Source organism: Macrotis lagotis, chromosome X (assembly GCF_037893015.1).
Source record: "Macrotis lagotis isolate mMagLag1 chromosome X, bilby.v1.9.chrom.fasta, whole genome shotgun sequence".
In the NCBI taxonomy this organism is placed as follows: Eukaryota; Metazoa; Chordata; class Mammalia; order Peramelemorphia; family Peramelidae; genus Macrotis; species Macrotis lagotis.
Window position 1 is genome coordinate 658,190,418 of NC_133666.1, and position 16,962 is coordinate 658,207,379.

At 36.4% G+C, this 16,962-nt stretch overlaps 1 protein-coding gene across 1 annotated transcript in view; it reads right to left on the reverse strand.

The window, feature by feature from the left end:
• The window catches only part of EP400 (E1A binding protein p400), a 135,009-nt gene that overhangs the window by 109,573 nt on the left and 8,474 nt on the right, over nt 1-16,962 (reverse strand). Inside the window, exons 3-7 of the mRNA XM_074205228.1 lie at nt 8,032-8,122; nt 7,545-7,652; nt 5,925-6,391; nt 2,227-2,523; nt 212-397 (exon numbers count right to left, since the gene is read on the reverse strand). Of these exons, the coding sequence (XP_074061329.1) occupies nt 212-397; nt 2,227-2,523; nt 5,925-6,391; nt 7,545-7,652; nt 8,032-8,122 (1,149 nt within the window). The remainder of the gene's footprint in view (nt 1-211; nt 398-2,226; nt 2,524-5,924; nt 6,392-7,544; nt 7,653-8,031; nt 8,123-16,962) is intronic.

Below are 16,962 nucleotides of genomic sequence, written 5' to 3' on the forward strand. Positions count from 1 at the left end.
TTTACACTCTTAACAAAATGTTCCAAAGAAAAATTATTAGACTAGTTTTTAAGCTCTATAGTAACAGTATACATCAGGAGATGTATGAATTACTCTGAGAACCTAATTTATATAGGAAAAATGCATTCCAAATAGCAATTCTGTGAAATCACAAATTAAATTTTACAACAGTCTATCAGTAAAAAAGAGACTACCTATATTATAAACCTACCTTCTTTGCAGCTGCCATTTTCCACCTCCTCTCTTGTGCAAAGTCTGTCGCCATCCACTGCATTTCTTCTAAGAGATAATCCCAGTGAGACTTTGGTCGTGGGGACTCCTGAAGTTTTGGCAATCTTCTGAGAGACCATAGACCTTCCTTTCTCAATTCTGATATTCTTTGATGGATTTGGGTTTCCTAGAAAAATTAGGTCAATAAATATTTATTTAATATCTATTGAGCACAGGTCAGAACTAGGCAGAATCAAAAGTAATAGAAAACATAATTCCCTTATAATTTGGGGAGAATGGGAGGGATAAGACTTCTAAGACTGGAAACACTAAAAGACACTTCAGGTTGGTATATAATCAAATGTCAAGTTGCACAGTACTGATCACAAAGTGTAAGAGGAATTCAGAGAACATTTCTTCCTTTTCCAAACCTTTAATAAAGTGTTTCTCAAAAGAGTTGGCCTAGTTCTATTCTCTCTATACCTCACAACCTCAATGAACTCATACATTCTCATGCAATTCATGTAATTCCAACTATCACTTCTATATGGATAATCCCAATCTAATCTACAACTGCCTAAAGGATAGTTCAGCTTAAATGTCCCAGAGACACCTAATTTTAGCATGTTGAAAATAAGGTCATCAGCTTAACTGAAACAGTTAAGTTAGAAGCATAACTTAAGAATAAGCAAATTCAGTTGCCTCCCCCTCACTTCTAATGTCCAACTAAGCTACAAAGTCTTATGAATTCAATCTCATTAGTATCTCTCATATCCCTCACTTTCCTCAACTCAACTAAATTCTAGAAATATCCATAAAGGAACTATTATAGGTAAGACACTGCACAAGATACTAAGGATAAAATTTAAATAAGACAAAAACTGCCTTCAACAAGTTTATAAACTAATAGAGGGAAAAAAGAATCACAGAATTTTTGAACTGAAAGGGAATTTCATCAAGTCTATTTCATCTATATTACCTGAACAGGAAGCCCTTTTACAAATACTCTCAAATAAGGGATCATCCAGTATCTTCTTGAAGGCCTCCAATGAGCAGGAACCCATACTGACATAAGGCAGGCAGTCCATCACAGTCCTAGTTCAGACAGTCCTAGTTCTTTGAAAGTTTTTCTTTACATAAATCCTAAATCCCCTCAAGGCAACTTCCCCCCCACTAGACCTGATCCTAACTGCAATCTAGGGCCCAAGATGAGATATTCTCCAGTCCTTTTACTGTCACAGGGTGTCCTTTTTTTTGGACACACTCCAGTGTGTTTAGTCCTAAAATGTGATCCCCAGTTAAGAGTAAAGTATAATAACCACATCCAAGTGCACTACTTTTCCGATGGAGACTAAGAAATCATTAACTTATTTGAAATAATAACACTGCCAAGTCAGCTCATTCTAAACATGCTAAACACTAAAATTCCCAATTCCTCTTCACCAAACAAACTATTATGCCACATTTCCCATAATCTGTATTTGTGCAGTCATTTTTTATTTTTATTTTTTACTTTTTTTTAGATTTTTCAAGGCAATGGGGTTAAGTGGCTTGCCCAAGGCCACATGGCTAGGTAATTATTAAGTGTGATGGAGAATGCCATCTGTATCCTGAGAAAGAATTGTGGAGTTTGAACAAAGACCAAAGACTATTACCTTCAATTTAAAAAAAAAAGTTATCTTATTAAGTAATTCTGTTTTATCTCATACTTTATGCTTCTTCCTTAAGGACGATTTCTCTCTCATCACATTCAATTTGGATCAGTATATACCATGGGAAACAATGTAAAGACTAACAAACTTCCTTCTGTAGGGGGTGAGGGGAGGGAAGCAAGATTAGGGGGAAAATTTTAAAATTCATAAATAAAATCTTTCAAAAAACAAAAAAAAAGGAAAAATAAAATAAATTAAAACTTGTTTTAAAACAAAAAAAAAGTCAAGCTTTCTTTTTTTAAAAAACTGAATTTCTTGTGCCATTATAAGCCAAGCACTTCAAAATTTTACATTTTTTTCTTACCAGAGTTACTTGTTCAGCCAGTTTCTCTTGGACAATGTCCTGGGACTGGGAAGTATTTTGAGCTGGGCTCTGAGGTTTTGGGGTGGCAGACACTGTGGCACCTGGGGACCGAGACGTAATAGGAGATAGTGACTTGTTGGTTGCTGGGGAAGGTCTATTTACAGGCGATGATCGTGCAGGTGAGGGCACTGGGCCTGAGAGACTTGCTGGTGTGATGGATGAGGTAGATGAGGATGTGGATACAGATCGTTGACAAGGCTGGCCAGAATCTGCAGGTGGTCTTGCCAATGCCACAGTCTGTCAAGAGAAAATAACTTTTAACTATAAATAGTGCAACAAATATAAAATACACAATAATAGTAAGCATCAGGAGAACTTGAAATACCTCAACATCATTTCTTCTTTCTAGGTTATTTGCTTCTAATCGTTTAGAGTTTCCTCGAAGTGAATGGTTTTAAATTATAAACTTGGGCAAGAAAGTTCTAAATACAGTTAAGAGCATTCCTACAAAATAAGAGGTTTTCCTCTACCATCTATTAAGATTTAGGTCTATATGGTTCTAGAAGCCAGATTTCCTTCCCTCTGTCAAAATGATCCAACATGTTCATGTCAAAGAACCAAAAGAGAACATTTTCTCCATTTGTCAGTCAAAATTAAGATAAGGCTTCTTCCTATTTAATTCAAGTGAACTTCTCCCAAAGACAAAGCAAAAAAGATTCAACAAAGGTCAAGAGCTTCTTGAAACTATCTTTTGCATTATTCATTTTTAAAACCCAGGAATACAAACCAAAATTAGAATCTAAGACAGTATCTTCCCTACCCTCCAAACACATACACACAGCCAAAAGAGAGGAAAAGCCCAAATACAATTTAAAAAATCATTTTTGTGGCTAATTGTAAGCAGTTCTGAATTTAAAGTTTTTAACTTCCCAAATACAAAAGCATACTATCTTGATTATGGAATGTTCTATTTAAAAACTAAGTACTCGGGCAGTTAGGTGGCACAGTGGAGAAAGCACCGGCCCTGGAGTCAGGAGTACTTGAGTTCAGATCTGGCCTCAGAACCTTAATAATTACCTAGTTGTGTGGCCTTGGGCAAGCCACTTAACCCCATTTGCCTGGCAAAAAAACAAACAAAAAAAAAAACAAAACTAAGTACTCAAATGTCTTCATTTTTATGTTTTTAAATTAATGTAACTAGAATAATAAAGTAAATCTCAAAAAATGAAAAATCAATTTCTGTTTTCCATACATCTGGTTCACTAAACTTGGGTTTCCAGTTTCTAGGCTTGAGTAGGAATTTCAGAATCTTAAGATGTAATTTTAAATTGTTTCATGAAATTCCACTGGGGGAATAAAAGTCTTGAAATACTAAACAAGCTTAAGAAAACATACCATATAGAATTCTATTGTATGTTATTTCAGCATCTTCACTGAACAAAACAATTAAACAAATCAAACAACTGCAGTATGAAAAATACTGTGCTAGACCCTAAACAATTAAAAAAATATAACTTTAGGGGGCGGCTAGGTGGCCCAGTAGATAGAGTACCGGCCCTGGAGTCAGGAGTTCAAATCCGTCCTCAGACACTTAATAATTACCTAGCCATATGGCCTTGGACAAGCTACTTTACCCCATTGCCTTGCAAAAAAACTAAAAAAAAAAAAAAAAATATATATATATATATATATATATATATATATAAAAAACTTTAAACAAGATAAATTGTGGGGTGAAATGATACTGTTGGACCCTAGACCTAAGATCCCTCATCAATAAATTTAAAGGGCTGGACACAATGATTAGTTCTAGGGCCCTTTCCAAATCTATGAGTCTGTGAAATTTACCTGGGCATTCTAAACCAGTAAAAAAAATTAACATGAGAAATTGTTCAAAAATAAAAATTGAAAGAAAATTTAAGGTGTCCTTAGAAGCAAACACATTGGGGCAGCTAGGTGGTGCCTGGATAGAGCACCAGCCCTGGAGTCAGGAAGACCTGAGTTCAAATGTGACTTCAGACATTTAATAATTGCCTAGCTGTGTGAGCTTGGGCAAGTCACTTAACCCCATTGCTTAAATAAAATTTAAAAAAAATCTATTAAAAAAGTAAACATGTTATAATACAAATGTTAAACCCACCTACTATAAAATAGAAAAATTATCTACATGAAAGACTAAACTTATTAAAATTTTAGATTAGCAATGATCAAGAAAATAAATTCAAAGGGCAGCTAGGTGGCACAGTGGATAGAGCACTGGCCTTGGAGTCAAAGAGTACCTGAGTCCAAATCCAGCCTCAGACACTTAATAATTACCTAGCCGTGTAGCCTTGGGCAGGCCACTTAACCCCATTGCCTTGCAAAACAAATAAATAAATAAATGAATGGATGAATGGATGAATAAATAAATGAATAAATGAATGAATGAATGAATGAATAATAAAATGAATGAATGAATAAATAAATAAATAAGTGGATGAGCGAATAAATAAATAAATAAATAAATGGGTGGGTGGGTGGGTGGGTGGGTGGGCAGACAAGCAAATAAATAAATAAATAAATAAATGGGTGAATTCAAAAGCTACCTTCCCCTCTACCTTGCTGCAAAGTAACTGAATTTTTTGAAGGAAAAAAAAAATCTTTATTTGCTGTATGCTGAAGTCAACTCAGTTATAAGGCCAAGGGAAGGCATTGGGCCCTAAAATTAATTCTTCACAGAACTAATTTTTCTATATGGGGAAAAGAAGGGGGAAGAGGGAAGAGGTGCAGAGGTACAGAGGTTCTTCACTCTTTTGGGGCCATAGTGCTTCTGAGCAGTCAGTCTGGTAAGCCCATGGATTCCATTTGTGAATCATATTTTTAAATGCATACTCAAAATACATAGAACTACAGGGGGCAGCTAGGTGGTGCAGTGGATAGAGCACTGGTCCTGGAGTCAGGAGTAACCAAGTTCAAATCCAGCCTCAGACACTTAATAATTACCTAGCTATGGACCTTGGGCAAGCCACTTAACCCCATTGCCTTGTAAAAACCAAACACCCCACACACACCAAATAAATAGAACTATAAAGGAAACCAATTATATTGAAATTAAAAACAAGTTCATGGGTTCCAGGTTGGAAACCACTGATCTCAATTTTTTTTTTTGCAAGGCAATGGGGTTAAGTGGCTTGCCCAAGGCCACACGGCTAGGTAATTATTAAGTGTCTGAGGCCACAATTGAACTCAGGTCCTCCTGACTCCAGGGCCAGTGTTCTATCCACTGCACCACCTAGCCGCTCCTAGTAGGTACTAATTCTTAATAAAGTCACTGCTCCTTAGCCTCATGTATTGTTAAATACCATTCAAAAGAACTAAATTTATGTTTAAAAGTTAACTTTAAAAATAGCAAGAATAATTAAATTAGTGAAAATATTATATTAGGACCTGAACTCAGGCCTTTAAGTAATGTTTTACCCAAATTTACAAATTGCATAATATGACAGAAAATGATGCCCCTATGGCAAAACATCTGTTAAGGTAAAAATTCCACAATCTAATTAAACAACTGTGCTCAAATTAACACCTATAAAAAGTAGGGGGAAGTTCAGAAGTATATAACATGCAAAAACATGTAGCACTACTATCCATTTCCACAAAAAAGTTTTTCCAAAGTAACAAAGACTTTCAAAGACTACAGGACTATATCTTTGGAATACCTGGGGCTGTGCTGGAAGGGGAGACACCTGCATTTGTGTTTTTCCTTGCATCTGGACGTGGAGTGCTGGCGTGAGAGACTGTGGAAGGGGCTGGTTGGCTGGAGCAGCTGGGATGGGTACATTGGGTGGCTGGGTCTTCACTGGAATGGGGGGCTGGGGCTGGGGCTGGGACTGCGGCTGGGGCTGGGGTTGGGGTTGGGGTTGAGGTTGAGGTTGGGACTGAGGCTGAGGCTGAGGCTGAGGCTGTGTCTCCATCATCTGCTGCTGGGGCTGCTGTGAGATCTGCAGGGTCGACGGGAGGGATGTGCCCGAGACATTGGCAGGCTGCAGACGCCCAGGAAGCTGAGGTGGAGGAGTGTGTAGACTTGCAGCATTCTGCACAGGAGGACCTTTGGATGGATCATACTGCTGTTGGTTTTGTTTCTGTCCAGTGAGTTGGACAGTTTGAGGAGTGGGAGGCATTCCACCTGTAAAACCAGAAAAAAAACTAACTACCAACTTTGAAGTCTTACAGTTTGACAAGTAGAAAATGGCTTCTAACCAACAAATTACATTACCACAAGATATCAACATTTTATAACAAATTTAATAGATCCATAACCGAATGGCAGAAAAATGACTAATATAGTGTAACTACCACAAATATTACAAAAAGAACTCTGAACCTGTATTTAGTTTCAGGGAAGATATACATATCAAAGGATATCAGTACAATAATATCACAATAATGAGTGCACACTACCTATAAGAGAAAGAAAAATAAGCCCAATGGTGGTAGACTTTCTTTTCTTTTTTTTTTTATTAGGTTTTTGCAAGGCAAATGGGGTTAAGTGGCTTGCCCAAGGCCACACAGCTAGGTAATTATTAAGTGTCTGAGGCCAGATTTGAACTCAGGTATTCCTGACTCCAGGGCCAGTGCTTTATCCACTGCGCCACCTAGCCACCAGGTAGTAGACTTTCAAGCAGGATTAAAAGAATACATAGAATACAAGCACTTTCTTTGCTTGTTTATCATTTGCTAATTTGTTTAGTTCATTCTTGTTAAAGGGTAGGAGTTTTAGGGAAAGATTTTTGCCCTTTGCTTTTTTTTGTAAGCAACCACACAAAACAGGGAGCAAAATCTTATGATACAAAAATTAAGAGAAAATTTGTTATTGTTATATTAATCTAAAGTTATGTGAAAATATCAATAAAAAAACTAATTTCTAGGTAAGCTAGGTTAAACAGAGGATAAAGTCCTGGAATCAGGACCTGAATTCAAATCTAGCTTCAGACACTTAATATTTAATTAGCTATGTGACCTTGGGCAAGTTACATAATCCTATTGCCTTGCAAAAAATCAAAAACAAAAACAAAAATTAATTTCAGAAATACTATCCTTTGCTAGAAAAGATTTTTATTTTTATAAAGCCAGGGATGTATGTATTTAAGCATATATAAGTGTCTGTATATGTATGTGTGTATGTATGTATGTATATACATACACATAAAAATATATATAGACACAGATATGCAAATACATACATTTGTATGTATGTACACATAGATAAGCAGACAGACAGTCATGCCTAATATAAGCTCTTTACTTTGTTCTCATCTATCCTAAAGCTAAAGTTTTACCTTGAGCAGTAGGCATTAGTTGCTGCAAAGGGACTCCAGTCGTCACACCTGGATGCTGGAAAACTACCCCATGGTGACCCACTTCAAGACGAGGTCTCTTAGACTGCTCTGTAATAATTTTCCAAAAATGTTAAGTTTTTTTTAAAAATGGTCATCAGCAAAAAATTGTATTTTTGCCCTTCAATCGTTTCAGGATGAGTAAGTAACTAATAGAGTTATATACAAAACCAAAATGAAGCCTACTAATTTATTTAGAAAGTGTTTCTTCAGGATATGTTTTCTTATAAAAGACATGTAGCTTTAAAAAAAAGAATACAATTTAACTACAAATTAACAAAAGAGAAATTGAAGTAAATCAAAGAATATCTCTCTTCTCAAGCATTATTTAGTAACAATCATGAATCAACTCTGAAAGAAAATTTTATAGTTACAGTTTAAAAAACAAAATCAACTTTGGGACAGAACCTAACCTGTGCTATGAACATACCTGCTGGCGTGAATGTCTGTGGTCGCTTAAGGGAATCCGAGTCTATGGTACTTGCTGTCCCTGCAACTAGGTTCCCTGTGTTTATTTGCTGCTGGAAAAATGAATAAATGAGATTCCTGCAAGTTTATGTGCATTGTAAAAATGTCACAAAAACTGTAATTAAACATTTGCCTTCTTCCTTTAACATACATAGAAAGTTATATGAACAAGATTTAAACATGTTATTAAGAAATGAAATGAAAGTTTTTCAAAGTTCCAACTTACCTCTAAAAAGGATATTATTCCTCACATTATTGTTTGTAATATATAACTTCAAACCTTTGTGAAACAAAGTAACTCCTTTTTAACTAAAGGATTAATTCTAGGAAAGAATCTTGATTATAAGGGCAGAGTTCAACCTTCATGAAAATCCCAAAGCATTAGGATATTTTCATATAGTAGGCTGAACAAGCAAAGGAAAAGGCACTCACTTTTCTAAAAGGAAATCATAGCAAAACTTCTAAGACCATAATTCGTCCTATATTCTCAAATAACTAAATTTCTTTTAAATACTACCCAGCATCAGCACTGAAAAAAAAAGCAACTAGAAAAAAACAAACAGGTAGATAACAGGAATTTGATTTTTTTTAAAAAAGCAAGTTCCTTGGGGCAGCTAGGTGGTGCAGTGGATAAAGCACTGGCCCTGGAGTCAGGAGTACCTGGGTTCAAATCTGGTCTCAGACACTTAATAATTACCTAGCTGTGTGGGCCTTGGGCAAGCCACTTAAACCCCATTTGCCTTGCAAAAACCTAAAAAAAAAAAAAGCAAGTTCCTGGATATGACCCTGATTATTAAAATCCAATCCAATCATCTCCTATATGCTGCATATCCATTATCACTGATGTTTACAATAATGATCCTTAAATATTACAAAAGCTAAAAATATCAAAAAATGACTATTCTAATCACTGTATGTTATTAACAAGTATCTCTTGGGGGTAGCTAGGTGGCACAGCAAATAGAGCACGTGCCCTGGAGTCAGGAGTACCCGAGTTCAAAGCCGGCCTCTGACACTTAATAATTACCTAGTGGTGTGGACTTGGGCAAGCCACTTAATCCCGTTTGTCTTGCAAAGGAAAAAAAAAAGAAAAAAGAAGTATCTCTTGTTCAATTGTTTCAATTGCCACTCTATTTGGAGATTTCTTGGCAAAGATGCTACTCATTTTCTTCTCCAGTTCATTCTATAGAGGAGGAAACTGAGAACAAGATCACACAGCTAATAAGTTATCTGAGGCCAGATTTTAGCTCAAGAAGATGAATCTTCCTGACTCCAAGCATTACTCTAACTATGCTACCTGGATGCCTAATGATAGTTGTCCAAAGTATTTTCTATATGACAAAATATATAGTGTTTCAAAGTTTTAAGTTTTCTTAGCCATTAAAGCTGCACATTGCACAAAACTATTAAAGTTAGAACTTGCACAAAAATTTTTGGAATACGCAGTATTAAAAATAAACTTAAGCCACCAATGTACTGATTCATTTTTTGGTTTGCTTCTAAACATAACTTTCCCAATTTTATCAATTAGTGTTCTCTATTTTCCTAAATGTCCTTATATTTAATGATTTGTATGGGCTATATTTCTCCCACTGTAAAATATTTTGCTTGTTTTGCACATGCAGATGTAAAAAATGTTTGAGGAGGGGCGGCTAGGTGGCGAAGTGGATAGAGCACCAGTCCTGGAGTCAGGAGGACCTGAGTTCAAATCCAGCTTCAAGCACTTAATAATTACCTAGCTGTGAGGCCTTGGGCAAGTCACTTAACCCCACTGCCTTGCAAAAAAAAAACAAAAAAAAAGTTTTGAGGAAGTGGATTGTCAAATCTTTTTAAATTATACATAGTATAATGTAAACAGTTAAATGTTTCTACACTTGTTCTCATCATTAAGATATGATATTTCAACTAGAAAGACTTGTACTCTAAACAATTTGTAAGGTTAAAACTATTTGGACACATATACTAAAATAAATGTTCTTTATGATAGACTCTGAAGTGCTTTATACATGAAAACAATTTAGATAGATTTATTTAATCTACATCTCAAAGATGTCTCCCTATTATAACCTGGTTAAAAAAAAATTTCACTTCATCCATCACTAGCCTCAAAACAGGCCCTTAGGAATGGTAAATGAGAAATCTGTAACTCATTAGAAATAGATAAGGGATAATTAATGATCATTATAATTATGATATAATTCTAATTATCATATAGTATAACAATTGTAACACAAATTTATACAACACTTCAGAATTACAAAGTATTTTCTTCACAACAATTTTGTAAAGTCTATAATGAATATCAGCCCCATTTTATAATTAAGAAAACTGAAGCTAAGAGGATATGGGTAATTGAAGTATGAAGAGTCAGGGCTTTTAAAATAAGGTTTCCTTCTCCAAGGCCAATCATCTTTCTCTTCCTTTGTCTACTTTTTTCCTTTCTGCTTTCCTTTTTTTTTCCAGACCACTGTTTTGGGGGTAGAAGGAGGAACCTCCCCTGCCAATCTAGATCCTGGGGGCATGAAAAATTAAATGGCTTGCTTATTGTCACATAAATAATATAACTTCAATTATCTTTCCACTAACTACATATAGTGTAGCTGCCTTTTTATTAGCTACAGCACAACTCTCCAGTTTTACCTCAAGTATTTAGAAGGGAAACATGCAAAAATTGTTACTTTCATACCATCAAGGCCAAGAATATGACAGTTTCAAAACAATGACTTGTTTTGCCCAACAGTAAAAATTAGAATATTATGTGTATTCATGAGAAGACCAGGAGTCAGAAGACCCAGATCTTCTAGCTCAGTACAACCACCGGGTAACCTTAAGGCAAAATCTCTGTTTGTTCATCTGTACAATCAAATTAATGTGTAAATCATCAAGCATTTATTTATTAAATGCCTAATATATTCCAAATATCATGCAAGACAAAGGGGATACGGAGATAAAAATGAAACTGTATGGATGAGGTTAGAAAAGGAATCACAGAATCTCAGTATTGGAAGATACCTCTGTGGCCATCTAATCAAATCATTACTGAAGGTTCAAGAACACTCTCTACAACCTGACAGGTGCTCATCTTGTCTATCCTTGAAGATCTTCAGTTAGGGGAACCTATTATCTCCCAAGGCAACTCATTCTAATCTGGAATGGCTTGTTTACAACAACCCCACAAACTTTTCAGACAATATCAGTCTGCCAATTCTTCCCTCATCTTGTATATCAAGTTGACTTTTGACTCCCAAAAGTAAGATTTCATATTCTTCCTTATTAATTTTTTTTATATTAAGTTCAGCTTGTCTGTCAAGAAATATTTGAATTCTACCTCTAGGACAGCTGACTTATCAGTTAGGCTGGTCCAGACTATAAACATAGTCTCTATCATATTCAACCCAATATTCAAGCCAAACTAGATTCTGCATCATTTACTGAATTCATGAGGCAAGTAAGTCACTTAACTCTTCTCTGGCCTCAGTTTCCTCATTTGTAAAATGAAGAGTTGACTGAAATGGTCTTTAAGAGTCCTTCCAACTCTCAACTTAGTTAAAATGGTCACTAGTCACACTGCTCTCCTCATATGAAATGCCCACCCAGATGCTGATGTCTTTCTGTACCATCTTCTCTGTATATTTTCATACACATACACACACACACACACACATACACATATATATGTATATGTATAGATATGCTGCCTCTGTCCCTTTAGAATATGAGATCCTTGAAGGCAGGGACTGATTTTGCCTTTCTTTCTATCCCCAGATCTTCACACAGTCCCTGACTCAGAGTAAATGCTTAATACATGTTTGCTGACTACCCATCCTAAAAAGTCCAGTTTAACTGCCAGTGCCTCCAAAAAGATTTCCTGATTACAAGTCTGGCCCAAAGGAATACTAAGGCAATTGTGGGGGACCTTCAATTATTCAAACAGCTGCTGCAGTTTTCTGCTTACAAGCTAACAATTGTTTGACTTAATAGGAAAGAACAAAGAGAAAGTAAATTATGAAGACCTGGAGTAGAAATAACTATCTCATAGAGCAAAGAAGTCAAACATGCTGCTGGCACTACACATGACAAACATCTCAAATTTAAAATTTAAGTGGGAAATATTTAACAAAATAAATAAAAATTCAATAGACCATGGATAATGATATTATGAACAACTAGGTGGCACAGTGGATAGTACCCAGCTTGGAGTCAGGAAAATTCATCTTCATGAGTTCAAATCTGGCCTTAGACACTAATTGTGTGACCCTGGGTCATGTAATCCTGTTGGCTTCAGTTGCTTAATCTGTCAAATGAACTGTAGAAGGAAATGGCAAGCCATTCCAGTATCTTTGCCAAGAAAACCCCAAATGGGGTCACAAAGAGTAAGACACAACTGAACAACAACATATATAACTAGGTGGTTGTCAAACAACAAAAAGTCAGTACACAGCCCACGGTTAATTTATGTACAATTTAGTAGCCACTGTTTCTATTTCAGTTTGGCCTCATGATCTCAGAGTTTCTAATAAGGAAAAAAAGACCACAGAGATCAGAGTTTTGAGATATGTCCTAGATTCTAAGGGAAATTTCAAGGGTTTAAAGGAAAGCTGGAGAGGAATTCATGAACTAAAATTCTAAAGGGACAATAGCATATGAGGATAAAAAAACTTACAAGCATGAAAAGGAAAAAGTGGGAGCTCTCCAATTTAGAGGCAAAATAGGAACCAAGACAGATTTGGCTTTCAGAGAATTCACTGGCCAGCTTAAAATTTTAAAACACTCACACAGAATGTGGAAGCAAGGCAAGAAAAAAGAGATGATTATAATACTATTCAGGTACTCTTAAAAAGAAGATAAGAGTTGGTGAGGAAAACTAAAGACAACCTAAAAAGGTATTTTCAGCTACCAAAGAATAAGAAAAGGATCAAAAAAAGGGATAACATCAGGGCAGCTAGATGGTGCAGTGGATAGAGCACTGGTTCTGGAGTCAGGATGACCTGAGTTCAAATCCAGCCTCAAACACTTAATAATTACCTAGCTGTGTGACCTTGGGCAAGTCACCTAACCCCCACTGCCTTGCAAAAAACAAATCACCCCCCCTCAAAAAAAAAAACAAGAAGGGATCAGCATCACTGATCAGGGTGCATTTAATGGATACCAAGTAACTAAACCAAATAGAGAATGAAACTTAGTGTCAGTGCTATTTCATAGACCAAGGAGAGCAAGAAAAGCAACATATTACTCTGGAGAACAGCAAATATTCCCATTTTCAAAAAAAAAGAAAAAGGAACAGATCTGTTCACTAGAGTCAAATGCTTTTAACATCAATTCCTAGCAAAATTCAGGAAACTAATTATTAAAGAGATAGTGAGGGAAAAGTAAAAATCTAAAAAAGAAGCAACTGATGATCACAAAGGGTTTCATTAAAAATAACTCTAATTAATTTTATTTCCTCTTATGATAAAATTACTAAATTGTTAGTTCAAGGTCCCCTGAGGGGGGCAGCTAGATGGCACAGTGGATAGAGCACCAGCCCTTGAGTCAGGAGGACCTGAGTTCAAATTTGACTTCAGACACTTAATAATTGCCTAGCTATGTGACCCTGGTCAAATCACTTAACCCCATTGCCTTAAATAAATAAAAAAAAATTTTAAAAGGTCCCCTGGAAAGATCTCTATGGAATATCTTGGGGATTTGTGAAGTTTAAGGTTTAATCATTTTCATTAAGGACTTGATGATGTTCCCCACTTCTCATGAATTCAATGATCAGAGCTCTCTACACTGATGATTCTCAAATTAACTTAGTCCTAACTTCTCTTCTAACCTTCAAGTTCCTGTCTCTAACTGCCTACTGGACATCTCAAACTCAACTTGTCCAAATTTGAACTCATTTTCTTTCCCCCAATGACTTTTCCTCTTCCCATTTATGCAGGCTCACAACCTAAGTGTCACCTTCAACTTTGCACTGTCTTCTCACTCTCCATATCCAACAGGTTTCTAACACCTGACAATTTTTATCTTTGTAATATCTCTTGACTATGGTTACTTTTTTACTTTATATGCATTATTTCATTTGGTTTTCACAATAACCCTGTGATATAGCCATTCACCTCATTTTACATATAAGGATACTGAGGCAAGTCAAGTGACTTTCCCAGGGTTGCAGGGCTAGGGAGGCAATAATTGAGATGCCGGCTTTTTTTTTAAACCCTTCTTAATCCCTGACTTCTGGATCAACTTTTTTTTTAAATATTGTTGCAATCTGTTCATATTTGATGTTCTGTCTCATCTGTTCTCTAAGACTATAACTCTTTGAGAGCAGGAATAGTGTCTAATCCTTACTATGTAATCCCACACATAAACTGTATGGTGCTCTGTGTGCACCCCATTGGATGCTTAATAAATGACTTGTTAGCAGATGCAAAAAAAAAAAAAGAATATAGTCACTTTTCTCTGCTAACACTAGCATTCCACTGGTGGCAAGCCTACATCACCTCACTCTCCAAGTATTAGCATACCTCATATCTCTCCCCACTCCAGTGTATCCTCTACCCAGTTGCCCAAGTGGTCTTTCTAAAGGTCAGAAGTATGTCATCTCACACACACACACACACACACAAACACAGATAGACAAGACAGGCAAACACATATAGACACATACACACACAGGCACACACACACACACACACACACACAGACTCCCCATCACTTCTAGGAACAAATATAAAATCCTTTGGTGTTCAAAACCCTTTCCTCTACTCTAACCCACTTTTCCAATCTTCTTATATCTATCTCATTTCTCCCTCTATACTCTACAATCCAGACTAATGTAATCATATTGATTTTTTTTAGTCTCCCAACTTTGAGTATTTTCATTGCTGTACTTTCCCTCTGAGATTACTTCTTTTCCCTATCTTCATCTTGTTTATAGTTTTATGCATTAGGTCTGAGCAGATTGTGAACTCCTTGCCTTTTTGCCTTTCTTCAAATCCCCAGGACTTAGCACACAGTGATTGCTAAGCCTACAGTGCTTAGCACACAGCTATACACACTTGTTGACTTATGTGACCTAACTAAAAAGAAACTAACCTCTGAGTAATGGACAAACCAGCTGCCTGATTGATTAATGGAAACATAACCTTCAGGAATAAGAAAGTTATAATGTGTACTAATCAGACTACATTTGAAGTGCTATGTTTAGTTCTGGACACTGCAGTTATGAAATGTAATAATAATAATCTGCAAAGTATCCAAGGGTGTAACAGGATGATGAAGGATATGAAATATGCCAAATGAGATGTTTATCCTTCATTCTCAAAGAAAACCATGACATCAGGGAGTGATGACAAGCACATGAACTGGATGTCAGGAGGACCCCCTGAGGGGGACCCCTCCTTCCCCCCTTCCCCCCCAACCCTAGCTGTGCTAAGTCACCAATCTTATTTTCTCCTCCAGAGTGATTTGGGTCCAGTAGCCAGATAGGAACCAGGATGACTGAAAATGGCCCTGGATGCAAAGTGATCAGGGATAAGTGACTTGTCCAAGGCCACACAGCTAGTAAGTATCAAGTATCTGTGGCTGAATTCAAATCCCATCTTCCTGACTCCAGGGCCAGTGCTGGATAGTGTGATGCTATTCTAAAGTAAAGCATCTCTTATGATAGATTATAGCAAAATTGCACTATCTATCCCTCCCCCTTCAAATATTCACAAGAGTGATATTTCTACTTTAATGATTTTTCTGATACTCTCCAAATCTAGATTCATTAATCCATCTGTCCCTAAATTACCAAACAGACAAGAGAAGCTATTTTCAATTGCTAAGGTCCAACATTCCAAAATACACTCAGAGCCCATATTTTGCTTTCTGAGCAGAGCTGTTTTGCATTGTTAATGTCACAGGATATTTTTCAAAAAGTAGATATACAAAGACTGCCAGTATTTCAGCTGTCATGCTTAAGTGTCTTCTGTGATTTTTGTTTCTGCTAGCCTAAGGGGTACTGAACAAGTTAGTAATTTTTCTTTGCTTCCTATTAAATTTTAAAATTTTAATCATAACTATAAATGCTGATTTGCTTCTCTGTAATTTAAATACAACTCAAGACTTTTTATTTTTACATTAAAAGTTTTTTCCTAGTTGTTTCTCCCAGGTCACTTAAGAGATTAAAGCTGGGGTAGGGTTGTTTAATGCCAAGCATATCACTTGGTCTGGTACTGCCAAAACAACTGTAGGCAGGACTCAAAATTCAATAAATCTAGGAGATTTTCAGGGGTAAATTAATTAAATGCTTGCCCAAACATTGCCCATGAATATTATAAATATCTAAATGGCCCTTGGCAGAAAAAAGATTAATATCCAGTATTAACTCAATCAACCAACAAACATTCCCTGAGTGCCTACTATGTGTGCTGTATTATGCCAGAGCTCTAGGGATGGTGACCTAAAAATATGTAGTCTCTGCCCTCTCAAGGCACCCACATTCAACTAAGGGGAACGCAAGTTAACAGATAAATAAACACAGGATCTATTGTCGTAGTTCAATCCTGTCCTAGTCTTTTTGACTCCATTTGAAATTTTCTTGGCAAAGTGATGCTCAGGGTCACACAGCTTATAAGTGTCTGAGGCCACCTTTAAACTCAGGTCTTCCTGACTCCAGGCCCAGGGCTCTAAACATTGTGTTCATCTAACTGTCCAGGATCTATACCCCTCCAAAAATGGATAGAGGACTTCAAAATCAGGAAGAGCTTGGCTCAAATTTTGCCTGAGACACTTAATAGTTGGGTATTCTGAAAATTAATTTTGAGTCCTGTCTCTGCTTCCATTTATTCATCTATAAGGGGGTTGGGCTAGATGGATGCTGAGGTCTGTTTCCACCATAAATCTCCAACACTAGGATGGGAGG